This window comes from Rhinatrema bivittatum, chromosome 2 (assembly GCF_901001135.1).
Source record: "Rhinatrema bivittatum chromosome 2, aRhiBiv1.1, whole genome shotgun sequence".
NCBI lineage: Eukaryota > Metazoa > Chordata > Amphibia > Gymnophiona > Rhinatrematidae > Rhinatrema > Rhinatrema bivittatum.
In genome coordinates this window covers 317,124,798-317,138,948 of record NC_042616.1, presented here as the reverse complement: position 1 = coordinate 317,138,948, position 14,151 = coordinate 317,124,798, and the positions used below count along the sequence as shown (strand labels likewise).

At 46.7% G+C, this 14,151-nt stretch overlaps 1 protein-coding gene across 3 annotated transcripts in view; it reads left to right on the top strand.

Annotated features, from left to right (window-relative positions):
* C2H7orf57 (chromosome 2 C7orf57 homolog) overlaps positions 1-14,151 on the top strand; it is a 277,665-nt gene that overhangs the window by 242,310 nt on the left and 21,204 nt on the right. For all 3 annotated transcript variants that reach the window (XM_029589760.1, XM_029589758.1, XM_029589759.1), the window contains exon 7: positions 7,032-7,168. In XM_029589760.1, the coding sequence (XP_029445620.1) occupies positions 7,032-7,168 (137 nt within the window). The remainder of the gene's footprint in view (positions 1-7,031; positions 7,169-14,151) is intronic.

The window sequence follows — 14,151 nt, the reverse complement described above, 5'->3', positions numbered from 1 at the left end:
TCTCCCGTTCTTTGGCAGCGATGGCGGGTTTAAATACTGCCAATGCGGGAAAATTATGTCCATAACAGATGGACATAATTACTGTTATATCTGTTTAGGCCCGGAGCATGACCCAGCCTCAAGCCGAGACTGTGTTCAGATGTCGCCCCGGGCCTGAAGACAGCGCACTGGAAAAATTGTGCGCCTCTGATCACTTCACTTTTCGCCGGCCCGGCGAAGAAACTTAAGAAAACTTCAGCAAGAAGATCCCCATCGCTGGAGGGTGCTTTGTCCAGGTCGGTACCACCACCAGGGCCATGTAAGGAGGTCGAGGCCTCGACTCCTTCAGTGAGAAAGTCCAATTATGCGCCGCTCGGGTCACAGGGCTCTGTACCCACTCGTTCCCACTCCGACACACGCCGCAGCACTCGGAACATGGAAAATCAAGACGGAGCAAGCATACGGCGCACGACGCATCGGCACTGAGACAGACGCACGGAGCATCGACGCAAGCATCGACGCACGGCGCATCAACGCCGAAGCCAATGCACGGCTCATCAATGCACGAAGCATCGGTGCACGACGCATTAGAATACGATGCATCAACGCAGGCTGCGTTGGATACTGCATCTGTAAGAGCTGTTTCACTTTCTGCTTCATCTCACCAGGATGTTCGTAAACAAGAACATGCCAGGCATCACCAGCATGGTAATGTAAAAGCATGCAAAACACATAACCCACCTACAGCTCCACTACCTGCCTCTACTCAGGCTCCACTACAAGAAGAACACCATACCAAACAGAAGGCAAAGAAAAAACACGTCCAAATGCCTGAATCTCCATGAACTGACTCGGAAGTAGAAGTGATTCTTCACTCTACTAATGTTTCTTCAGATGCTGATAGTTCTCATTCGGATTGGTCCTCTCTTACGAGATCTCATTCACTCCATCATCCAGAGCCACGACGTCCTTCTCAGGACTTGTCTCTGGGTGTGCTGCCCACCTACAATGCCACTTCCAACGCCTTCACAACATACCCTAGCATCAAAGGCGAGGTCACAAATTTCTCTGGCTTTGAATGCTTTCTTCCAAAATCTGGAGCCGCGCATCCCCAGATTCCAGGTCCATCTTCACCAACCTCTCCTCGACGACTACCAGCTTTCTCACCTCCAAATAAACCGGAAGAACCAGTCCTAATTCCAGATCAACTGGATTCTCCACATTCACAATGGTCTACGTCGTCACCATCCTCATCTACGGGATTCCCATCAGATCCTCCCGAGGGCCTTCCGGGACCTTATTCTACTCCAGAAGATTTATCCTACGCTAAATTCATTGAAAAAGTAGGATCTCTCTTAAATATTGAAACAGGAAAGGTTCCTGACCCTCGTGCTGAGGTTCTAGGGATTCTAAAGATTTTCGAAATGCCGCCGGAGCCAACAGCTCTATCACCACATGCTATACTATTTATTTATTTATTTATTTAAACACTTTTCTATACCGTCGTTCAGTGGATACCGTCACAACGGTTTACATTAAGGCACATAAAAATTATGCTATGGTATTTTAAGTTAAACAGGTGCCATTAAGGATCGGTAACATAGTTTGTAAATAATATTAATTGGTGAGTGTAATGAGTCATGTCCATTTCTTATTATATCAGATTAGGATATGAGATTAGCTTTCTCAATGTACTTTTAACCTTTATTGATGAACTACAAATGAAACTTGAACTGGTTCACAAATAAAATACACATATTGATTTTGGTTATGTGTTTGTTGTTCCATTGTTTTGTTTGTACCTGCATTCCCCTGGGTGCTATTCTAGATGTGGTTCTGCATAGAATGTGAGAGAAACCCTTTACTACAACAGCTGCCTCAAGGAAAACGGACTTAAAATACCGAATGAGGAACTCCACGGTCTATGAGTCCACTCAGTTACCCCACAACTCTGTAGTAGTTGAATATGCACTACTACGTGCCAAAAGATCAAAACTTCATGCAAATTTACCACCAGGAAAAGACCATAAATCCATGGATGATTTTGGCCTTAAGGTGTATCATTCGTCCATGCTGGCCACAAAGATCCAACACCATCAATTCTACGTAATTCAATACCTCTTTGAATGTCTACAGAAATTACGTCCCATATGTGTGGCTTTGGATAACTCCTTGCCACAACCATTTACAGACATGGAGAAAGGTCTTCGACATTCTGTTTATGAATCATTCGAATCATCGGCTAGATCCTCAGCTACGGTAATAGCAGGATGGCGCATGTCATGGCAAAGAGCTAGTTCAATATGTGATGATGTCCATGACAAGTTGGTTGATATCCCTTGGCTGGGTGACAATCTTTTTGGTAACAAATTTGGGTGTTACGCTCAGGCTTGTGAACCCTTGGCCAATGGGAGGATGGTATACCTTTCGGAGGATCCGTAGGTTCTCTCGTCGGGAGGTGAGGCAGAGCAGAAGACGGGACGAGCTGACCCTTGGCACTGGAGACTGAGGCGGCGGCGGAGACGGATGAAGAGACGAGAAGAGGAGCTGTGTCTTCACCCCTGGAAGTCTGTGGTCCCCCCAGGAGGAGCCCATAGGGGCCCAGACCACTGGGACTTAGGTGGACCTTTGAGAGGTCAGGTGTCAGTGCAAGGGCTGACTGGAGCTTCGCCCTGGAAGCCCGCAGTCCCCCCAGGAGGAGTCCGTAGGGACCCGGGCCACTGGGACTTAGGTGGGCCCTTGGAGACGGTAGTCGTGAAGGAGTCCTAGGTCGAGTGCCAGAGGGTCGTTGCTCACCAGTCTGAAGTCATGCACCAGAGAATCACCGCTTGCCGATCCGAAGTCAGGAACTAGAGAATCACCGTAAGCCAATCCAAAGTCAGGAACCAGGAATCATCGTAAGCTAATCCGAAGTCAGGAACCAGAGAATCACCATAAGCCAATCCGAAGTCAGGAACCAGGAATACCAAGACGAAACAGGAACCAGAATCCAAGCTCAAGGAACTCACCGAAGCAAGCAGACTAGACAGCGTTGGAGGACATTGCCAAGTCAGGGAATGAGCAGAGGAAGCTTCCCTATATACTTCCCCTGCTCAGGCTGATCAAGGACAGGTGAGGCTTGTTAAAGGGATCAGGTCCCTTTAAATCTCTGAAGGGGCGCGGCCTCGTGATTAAGGATGGCGGCAGCCATCTTGAATTTCCTCTGCGGAGGAAAGTCTGCAGGAACGGCGCGAGGACAGAGCAGAGACAGCTCTCCACCCAGCGGTCAGGCCGGGGACCTGCGCCGGGGCAATGCGCACCCGGTTAGGGGTTTCCCCTGAGGCTGCCGCGGTGGGCCGCCGCGGCGGGCAAGGTAGGGGACCGCGGTCGTGGCCTGCCACGGCTGCGGGACACAACATTAGGGAAACAGTTACCCTTCTGAAAGAACAGAATACTGCGGTTCATTCTTTGAAGTCATCAACAGACCCTTCTGCTTCTTCAGACCTTACAATTCGTATAGATCACAGTATTATCCCCATCACCGTTACCAATCACAAACTCAACCCTCACGTGGAAGTCCTCGCCAACTACGGGCTCAAAAACCAACTCCAACAGCACCTCCAAAACAAACAATCTTTTTGACCTACCCCGAGCCACCTCCACCGCACTACATAGGAGGCCGCCTTCAACATTTTTATACCAGTTGGGAGGTGATTACTTCAGATTGCTGGGTACTAAACATCATAAAAGAGGGTTATAGATTAAATTGTCTAACTCTTCCAACCCTTCCTCAAGTTTCCCCTCTAAGGAATATATCACAACATGCCCAAGACTTACAAGAACAGTTAGTCACTCTACAGTTACAAAAGTCAATTCGGAAAATCCCACTCTCCTTGATGAATCAAGGATTTTACTTCCCATATTTTCTCATTCCAAAAAAGTCCGGAGGCCTTCGACCAATCTTGGATTTGCGAAACCTCACCAAACACATTCAAAACGAAAAATTCAAGATGACATCTCTCAAGACTATTCTTCCTCTTCTACAACCCAATGACTGGCTACGTTCCATAGACCTGAAGGATGCTTATTTCCATATATCCATGCACCCTTCCTTCTGGCATTACCTTTGCTTCCAAGTTCAGAACAATCATTATGAATTCAAGGTTCTACCCTTTGGCCTTTCCTCATCCCCGAGGATATTTACAAAATGCTTAGCGGTGGTGGTGGCTCATCTCCGACAACTCTCGATACATATTTTTTCCTATCTCGACGACTGGCTACTAGTAGCCTCGGATCCGACTACCTTGAGGACTCATGCATTCCAAACAATCAATTGTCTTCAGACGTTGGGATTCATAATCAATTACGAAAAGTCCCATCTGAAACCAACACAGCTTCTACAGTTCATTGGGGTGCTCATCAATACAGTGCAACAACATAAACAAGGAAGGAGGGTCAGGTTCCTGTATTCCCTGTCAAGAAGGTGGTATCAGCTTTTCATATCAACCAGTCCATTACTCTTCCAATCTTCAAGCCTAAACCTCATGCGAATGACAGAGATAAACTTCTCCACTCTTTAGACTGTAAGAGAGCCCTGGCTTATTACAAACAAAGAACACATTCTGAGTCCAGACCATCTCAACTATTCCTATCCTTCAATCCAAATTCTCCAAACCAAGCTGTCTCCAAGAGAACTCTGGCAAGTTGGTTGTCCCAATGTATAACGTTTTGCTACAATAAGCGCAACTTGCCATTGAATACGAGACCAAAAGCACACCAGATTAGAGCAACTGCAACGTCAGTTGCACATTAGAGAAATGTTCCGCTGATTGACATTTGCAAAGTGGCAACTTGGTCTTCTCTCCACACTTTCATGGCACACTACTGTCTAGACCAGCACAGCTCTTCTGATGCAGCCATGGGTTCAGCAATCCTATCAACCATGGCACCTAAGTAAGACTGTCTACCTTTTTTGCATTAAAGGGTGGCATTCTAACCTACACAACCAAAACACTTCGACCCCCACCCGGGAGCTTGGGACTCCCAGACAGCATGGCTAATTCAGCCTGCTATCGCTGGGAAAAAGCAAGTTTGCTTATCATAAACAGTGTTTCTATAGATAACAGGATGAATTAGCCATGCATTCCCGACCCACCTCCCTAGACAGTCTACACATAAACTGAATCTACCTTTTTTCTATGTACTTCTCACTTTGTTACAAGAGACTGAGGTAAAACGGCAATCGCACAGGAACCTCACCGTGCAGCCGTACAGAGTTCAAAACTCTGCACTCTTTGAGAAAACTCCGCCTTCTGATCCGTTCGCGACGCTCCCAGACAGCATGGCTAATTCATCCAGCTATCTACGGAAACACCGTTTACGGTAAGCAAACTTGCTTATAAGACGAGACTGAAGGGGGTCCCCTGCTGGATGCAGGGTTGGTGCTATGCTGGGCATGCCCAGTAGGTGCTAGTCAAAGTTCTACAAACTTTGACAAAAGTTTTCCGTGATTGGGCTCCATCTTGATGTCACCCATATGTGAGGATTAACATCCTGCTGTCCTGTGAGAACACCTGTTACAGGTAAGCAACTCTGCTTTTTTGACAGGGAAGGGGGCCTGGGACAGAATGTGAGATTGACAGTTTCTATTATGTGTTGACTATTTGGAAAACAATAAAAATTCTTTGTTAAAAATTTAGAAAAAAGCAAAACAAGGAGGGGGACAGCAAAAACACTAGCACTAGCCCTGTCCAAATCCCACCCCAGCCTTGTTCCTGGGAACACCTCTACTCAGCTTGAGTAAATTTATGTTCATACAGAACATGCACGAGTAAGTTTATCTGCATATTGGGGTAGATTTTCAAAGGGGTACGCGCGTAGGATACGCGCGTACCCCCCCCCCCCCCCCGAAAACCTACCCCAAACTCCCCCTGCGCGCACCGAGCCTATTTTGCATAGGCTCGGCGACGCGCATAAGTCCTGGGGCTTGCATGGAGAGGCGTGGCGGGGGGCGTGGCGGGGGCATGGCGGTCGTGACGCGGCATTTCGGGGGGGCATGGCACGGGTGACGCGACGTTTCGGGGGTGGCGCCGCGGGCGTGGTTTCGGTCCGGGGGCGTTCTGGGGGCGTGGCCGCACCCTCCGGAACAGCCCCCGGGTCGGGTGATGGTGTGCCGGCAGCCCACTGGCGCGCGCATATTTACGTCTGCCTCTGGCAGGCGTAAATCCAGCGATAAAGGTGGGGGGGGGGGGGGGTTAGGTAGGGGAAGGTGAGGGGAGGGCGAAAGAAAGTTCCCTCCAAGGCCGCTCTGATTTCGGAGCGGCCTCGGAGGGAACGGAGGCAGGCTGCGCGGCTCGGCACACGCAGGCTGCCCAAAATCGGCAGCCTTGCGCGAGCTGATCCCGGATTTTAATGGATACGCACGTATCTATTGAAATCCCGCGTACTCTTGTTCACGCCTGGTGCACAAACAAAAGTATGCGCTCGCACAAAATTATAAAATCTACCCCATTGGGTGGGCAATTTAGTAAAAGGCCATTTCTGCAAGTAAAGCACTGATTTACCTGTGGAAATGCCTTTCAAAATTACCCTCTCAGTGTCCTAGAAGGATGTATTTTAACACTTTTCATGAATGCAAACGGATTGTTATATAAAATATTTAACCTATAGGTAACAAAATTATTAGCAAGATTCTCTAAATGGAAAACATCACGAAGTCACTGTTCTATTTACAAGTTACGAATATAAAGACTACTGTGAATACCCGTGCTTCTCATGAATAATTACCCCTTAGTGCACCAAGGTAGGTACTGCCCCAGTTATCATATTTCCAGCTGCTGACCTTAATCAGATCTGTTAGCACAACCCAATTTAAATTTTAAATAAGGTATATTTTTACGAAAATGGAGGCAACTTGCAAGGCTGCTATCCCTTTTTCCATAGTGTTATAAAAGTGCTTTTCATGTCCTATCCTTTGGTAAACTGAAAAAAGAAAAAGGTTTATGTTATTGCCAATATTTGCTTTCCAGTTCTATAACTTTTGCTCCATATTTATGTATTTGTTTTTTTTGGAGGCCTGTTTCCAAAAACAACGATCCAGTAAACTTCAGCAAGTTGATGAGCAATGGTTATGTGGATGAGCGGATCCAGCAGAACAATGACTGGGAGAAAAAAGGTCAACAGAAGTCAAAAAATAATGAGAAGAATAAAGGTAAAAGTTAATACAGTATACAAAAGTGACCTAACGGTGCTTTTCCTGGAAAATATTACTTTCTTGTGCTTAAATGATATATCCATTTGTTTTTCTCAAGAATTTTGGCCATAAAGAACCTAAAGGCCAAATTTTAAAAGCCTGGAACGTGCAAAAACCAGGGGATCCGCACACGACCGGGCTGTGCGCAAGCCGAGCGCATTTTAAAAACGGCCCAGCCTCAGGCATATCTCCCGATATGCACGGAAGTGCCAGGCTCAGTAAAAGGGGCGAGGCTGGGGCCGGCTGAGACAGTGGCCATTAGGCCCTGGAACCTACTTTATCTCGTAAGATGAAGTAAGTTCCAAAATTTTAAAAAAAGGTAGGAAGAGGGGTTTTAGGGGTCAGGGAGGAGAGAGGAAAAGGGAGGCAGAGAAGGTAGGGAGTTAGGAAAGTTCCCTCCCAGTCCGCTCCTTAATTGGAAGGCAACTGGGGAAAGGCCATTTGTGTTGCCACACGTTTTTGTTTAAGATCACCCTCCCTCGCACACGCAAGTCCCGACCCGCCCGCACATGCGCGACCGATATAAAATTGGGCGCGCATGTGCACGCGGGTATTGTATTTTATAACATTCACGCGGTGACGCGCATTTTATAAGATCGGTGCATCTTTTAAAATCTACTTCTAATTGACTCTAGGGCTCCTCTTCTACTCTGGGATCAATACACCCAAATGAATGACTTGGAGAAATTTACAGTCAAAAGTAATTTGCTAATTTCACCAAATAAAAATAATCACATCTTACGTGGCTCAGAGGCCCTTTATATCTTAAGAAATGTGCATAGACATCAATTATGTGTTTTTTATGCTGGCTCACACTCAGAATCACATAGGGCCTTATGCAATAAATATTAGCATGCAAATTAAAAACAGTAAACTAGAAGGAGTTAGCACAGGCATGCAAAAATTTGCATGTCTGCGCATACAAATGAAGTAACGTCATTTGTAAATGATGGGTTCTAAGAACATAAAAAATGCCAAACTTGGCCAGATCAAAAGTCGATCAAGCCTAGCATCTTGTCTCCAACAGTGGCCAATTAAGGTCAAAAGTATCAGGCAGGATCCCAAAAATAGGTTCAATCCTTCTTGCTCATAACCAGGGAGAAGTAATGGCATTCCAAAGTCTACACAGTTAATAATGGTTCATGAACTTTTCCTCCAGGAACTTTTCCAAACCCTTTTTAAACCAAGCTACATTACGTGCTTGTATCACCTCCTCTGGCACCAAATTCCATAAATGAATTGTGCGGTGAGTGAAATTAATTTTTTTCTGATTTATTTAAATGTGCTACCTATTAACTTCATGGAGACTCTCCTAGTACTAGCACTGTTGAGAAGGCTAAATAACCATTACCTGTTTACCCAGTCCACTCTTCATGATTTTATAGACCTCTATCATATTTCCTGTAGGCCATCTCTTCTCCAGGCTTAAGAGCCATAACCTGTGTAACCTTTCCTCTTAGGGCAGCCATTTCATCCCCTTTATCATTGTGGTCACCCTTCTCTGCATCTTTTCTAATTCTGCTATATTTTGTTTGAGATGGGGAGTCCAGAACTGCAAACAACATTCTAAGTATTCTAAGTACAGTCAAACCATGGATTGACTCAAGAGGCATTATCATATCATTCATTTTATTTTCCATTCCTTTTCTTATAATACCTATTTGCTGTTTTGACTGCCACTGCACATTAAACCAGGGATTTCAAAATTTTGTCCAGAGTGACTCCAAAATCCTTTTCCTAGATGGTAACACCTAATATGGAATCCAACAGCATGTACCTGGAATTTGGATTATTCTTCTCTATATACATTATTCTGTACTTGTCCACATTCAGTTTTTTCTGCCATTTAGATGCCCAGTTCCCCTATCTCACATGGTTCTCTTGCAATTCCTCAAAATCAGTTTGTGATTTAACTACATTGAATAATTTTATGTCGTCTGCTAACACTAATTATCGTAGTATTCCCACTTTTTTCGTACTATTTAGTGAGCACTTGATAAAGACAGTTTTTAAAGCAATTTTTATGACTAAAAGCATTTTTACTATATTAATCCTCTTTCTGAAAATTGGCCTTCCTCAATGCAGCTTAAAGTCTATGCAGTCTTCAATAACATATATACTTTTAGCTGCACTGGGAGGAGGAATTCCTAAATTCATGGTTAGGGTGGGGAAGGAAAAATGCATGCGTAGATATACTATACGCACACTTTTGCATCAAAATTCTACTCACAGAAAAAAACAGATGCTTTGCACCCATGGCAAGTTCCAAAGTGAAAGTACATGTGTGATCATGCTATTTAGTTTCCCCTTGCTAAGTGGCTGCTCATGCCAGTAAGTTAAGACCAAACCAAGGTAATTAAACAACATTCAGTTCCTATCTCTTACAACAATCACTTTATACTTGCTTCAACAAACTGCAAACAAACTACAAACAAGGAATCATTCAGTCTCTTTTCCCACAGAACTCCATCCAGAGGATTGTGGTCACATTTACTCATAAAGGGAAACCTGCTTCAATACATGGGCATTGGGGCAACTTTGTCACTAAATCTGTTGCCAGCAAGTGGCAGTCACAGCATACCTGTATGTTCAGGCTGTGATAATGTTTACAGTTCCAGTAGCTGACTTTCTGGAACTTATGTTGCGCACCTCATTTCTCTGGCTCCTCTGCAGGTCCCAGGTCGGCCTCCCCAGCGGCAGCCACGAGCGCTTCCAGGCCTCAGCATCCCGCGGCGGCGGTCGCCGGGCCTTCCATAATGCACTAGGCTTCATGCTGGAGTTTAATGTCTCCCGTGGCGTTGGCCATGCCCCTTTGCGTGCGCGGACCGCCCAGCCTCTTGTAGGGCCAGGGGTGGGTCCTAGCTCCGCAGCATGCGCTGATTGAAGGAACTATTTAAGGAAGTTCCTGCCTGCACTTCCTGGCCTTGGCAATCAGGTCGGCACTGTATGGTGTGCTAGATTGTCACTGCATTCTAAGTCTTGTTCCAGTCTCATTCCAGTCTTGTTCCAGCCTTGTTCCAGGATCCTATTGTTCCCGCCTTGTTCCTGCATCCTTCTGTTCCAGTGTCCCTCTGTTCCTGCATCTGTCTGTTCGTCTCCTAGGTAGTACCCTTGGACTGTCTCTCTGGTACTGACCTTGGCCTGTTCCTCGACCTTCCTATCTGCTGCCTGCATCCTGACCTCTGCCTGCCTTGTGACCTCGTCTGACCTCCGGAATCTGACATCTGCCTTGCTGACTACTCCTCGGACTGACCCTCGGATTCTGACCTCTGCCTGATTGACCATGTCTCCTGATTCTGGCTCTGTCCCTTGCCTTGTCATCGCCTACATTGCTCTGGTCCTCCTTGCTCCATCTGAACCACGGTCTCAAGTCCGACTGCGCTCCCTTGTTGTCCGTGGGCACTACCTCTTCAGGAGACCCTGAGAGGCCCACCTAAGTCCAAGCAGCCCGGGCTCCACCCGGGGGGACCGCAGGCTTCCAGTGGTGAAGCTCATCCTAGCCTCTCCCTCCTCCAGTGCTCCACTCGCTGAGGGCAGGTGCTTCCTGGTCCCTACCAGGGAGTCGTTCTCCACTGCTCCAGGACAAGGGTCCACCCCCGAGCGCAACAGGTTGCCAAGGCCATGGACTCAGCGGAGTCTCCCACCTCCATGGCCCTACCGGGTTTGGCCGCCACAGTCAAAGAACATCACCAAGCTTTGGAATCGTTAGCCTCTTCGGTGGAAGAGCTTCGTTCCCAGCTGCGAGATACAGCTCTGGCCAATCCCGTGGGCCTATCAGCCTCTATGCTACCCAAAGCATCATTGGCGCTCCCTACACCTCCTCGATACAATGGGGACCCATGCTCCTGTCGTGGCTTCCTCAATCAGTGCTTCATGCGATTTGTACTGCAACCCTCCTTGTTCCTGAAAAAGATCACTAAAGTGACTTTTATCCTTTCCCGCCTGGAAGGGAGGGCTCTTGCATGGGCCTCTCCCTTATGGGAACACTCTGATCCCATACTTTCCAAGTTATCTGAGTTTGTTGCTCTCTTCAAGCAAACCTTTGGAGACCCAGGCCGCCAGGCTGTAGCCAGCCGTGATCTACTCCACCTTTGTCAAGGGTCATGGACCCTCCCTGAGTATACGGTGGAGTTCAGGACCCTGGCTACTGAGCTCGGGTGGCAAGAAGATTGTCTGCGCTCTCAAAAATGAACTCTCTGTCCATGAGATTCCCAAGTCTCTAGAGGACCTGATTTCCCTCACCGGGAAGATCGACCATCATCTCCGGCAAAGGCGCCTAGAAGTAAAGGCTTCCCACTCTTCAATACCTTGCCCCACGCGTGTCCCAAGTCCTCCAGCCAAGACTCCAGCACCACGGCCCTCTTCCGTGGTGGAACCTATGGAGGTGAACCGTGGGTGACTGTCTCCGACCGAACATCTCCGTCGGAGGAAGGAGGGTCTTTGCCTTTACTGTGGCACTTCTGGACATCTTCGGCAGTTCTGTCCAGCCCATCCGGAAAACTGCAACGCCTGAGCCCGGCGGGGGTCCCGAGCTTAGCTACTGTCACTGGCCCCCAACTCCTACTTCCCGTCTCTCTGGGCATTGCGGCCCACTCCTTCACACCACTGCTCTAGTTGATACAGGAGTAAGTGGCAGCTTCCTCATGGATGACATTGTCAAGCTTCTGAATATTCCTCTTCAGCCATTAGGTGTGAATCTCCGCATCGCCTCCATTCAAGGAGAACCCCTTCCGGGGCTCATCACCCATTGAACAGTGGCTGTCCGTCTTACTGTGGGCACTCTCCACGAGAAGGAGATAACCTTCTATGTGTTAAAACGTTCTACACATCCAGTTATCCTGGGGCTACCCTGGATACAGGCCCACAAACCCCAGTTCGATTGGCATTCCCTGCAGCTCCAAATGCCAGAAGACATGTCTACGTCAAGTAGTTCCTGTAGTCCCTGTTCTGAAGTCTACCACTTTACCTGGGTTGCCTACTTAGTATGCTGACTTCGAAGATGTCTTCTCGAAGCAGAACGCGGATACCTTGCCTCCATTGCGCAAATTCAATTGCCCCATAGAACTTCTGCCAGGCACCATGCCTCCCAAGGACAGAATGTATCCACTGTCTCACCCAGAAACCCTAGCCATGTCTGAATATATCAAAGAGATCCTAGGAAAAGGATTTATTCATCCCTCTGATTCTCCTGCTGGAGCGGGCTTCTTCTTTGTTAAGAAAAAGGATGGCGGTTTATGCCCTTGTATTGACTACAGAGGGCTCAACACCATAACCCACAAAGACCGATACCATCTGCCCCTTATCAGCAAGCTGTTTGACCGCCTACAAGAGGCACGGATCTTCACCAAGTTGGATCTGAGTGGTGCGTAAAATCTGGTACGCATCCGACCTGAAGACATCTGGAAAACCGCATTCAACACGAGGGATGGTCACTATGAATACACTGTGATGCCCTTTGGGCTATGTAATGCCCCAGCGGTCTTTCAACCCCTTATGAATGAAATTCTCCGAGACCTCTTGTACTCCTTCGTAGTCGTATATCTTGACGACATCCTGATCTTCTCCAAAGACCTTGAATCTCATCGAGATCATATTCGGATTGTCCTCCAACATTTAAGAGAAAACCATCTTTATGCCATATCCGACTGAGGTTTCTTTATGGATCCATAAAAAGGCCCCAGCCAGTAGGCCTATAGGCCTTACAAAGTTTCCTTGGCTTTACCACTTATTACCGGAGCTTCATTGCCAATTATTCTACCCTAGCTGCTCCAGTTACCGCCATGACCAAGAAAGGGGCTAACACTCGTGTGTGGACTCCCAAAGCACAAGCCACCTTTCAGATGCTCAAAGAAGCCTTCTGTTCCGTTCCTTGTCTTCAGCATCCTCTGCAATTGGAAAAGGAGCCGTCTTAAGCCAGTTTTCTGCCAAGGGTAAATTGATACGTTGTTCATTCTACTCACATAAGTTCTCTCCTACAGAGCCTGATAGGTTCCTCAATTGCACGAATAGAGATTGCTCCATTCAAGCTGTTACAAATTCTTTGAATTTTATTATTAAGGATAGATGCAAAAGCCTCACAGTTAATAGCTGAGCTTAGATTTTCAATTCCTGTCTGTGGGTTAGGCTGTAGACTGTAGGATACAATTCACTAGGTAAACTTCCTGCTGCATGAATCTTTATATTCTAAAAGGCTTTTTTGGCAAGCTCAACTCTCTCTCCGTAATTACAGAAATGATGGAGATAAAGCTGTTTATTAGCAGAAGATTTCAATTTACACCAGCACTGCTCATCTTGGCATAGCATCTGTTTAGTTTTCCTTGTCTTATTAGAGAAACAGGACAGAGTACAGATGAAGAGGAACTACAATTTTCATAGGGGCCATATTATCATTAGCATTAGTCAGAAATATCATGCCATTCAGCTGCTTCAGTAGAGACATTATCCAGAACCACCTATCTGAATGAGCTTTCAATTGTTCAGGGTCAACTTTGGCCACACTTTGACTAAGAGGCCAAGGGTACAGTAAGGATTAGCATTTTAACTGGAAAATGTTAAATTCCTCTGAATTAGAATTTTATTAACTCGTATCGTCAGATTGCCCAATAGTTGAAAAGAATCACTTAAAAATATAAGGTTCCTTATTGTCCCGCAGATCAGTCCAGATGCATGTTTTTTCTCCCCTATCAGCAGATGGAGAAAGAGAAGAAAAGCTTTTACTGTATATTAGCCAGTGTGCTACCTGCAGTCACTCAGTATTCTCTGTCTCCAGTGGATAGTAGAGGTGCAAAACCTGCAGTTGGGACATTTGTTGGAGAAATTGCTCCTAGGGGTATGAGGACCTTCATTGGTGCCAGCCCTCTGGTAGAGTAGGGATGAGCAAGGTATCAGTGGCCCTTGAAATTATTGTCCTGAATGAGCAGGGAAATTGAAAACCTGGGATC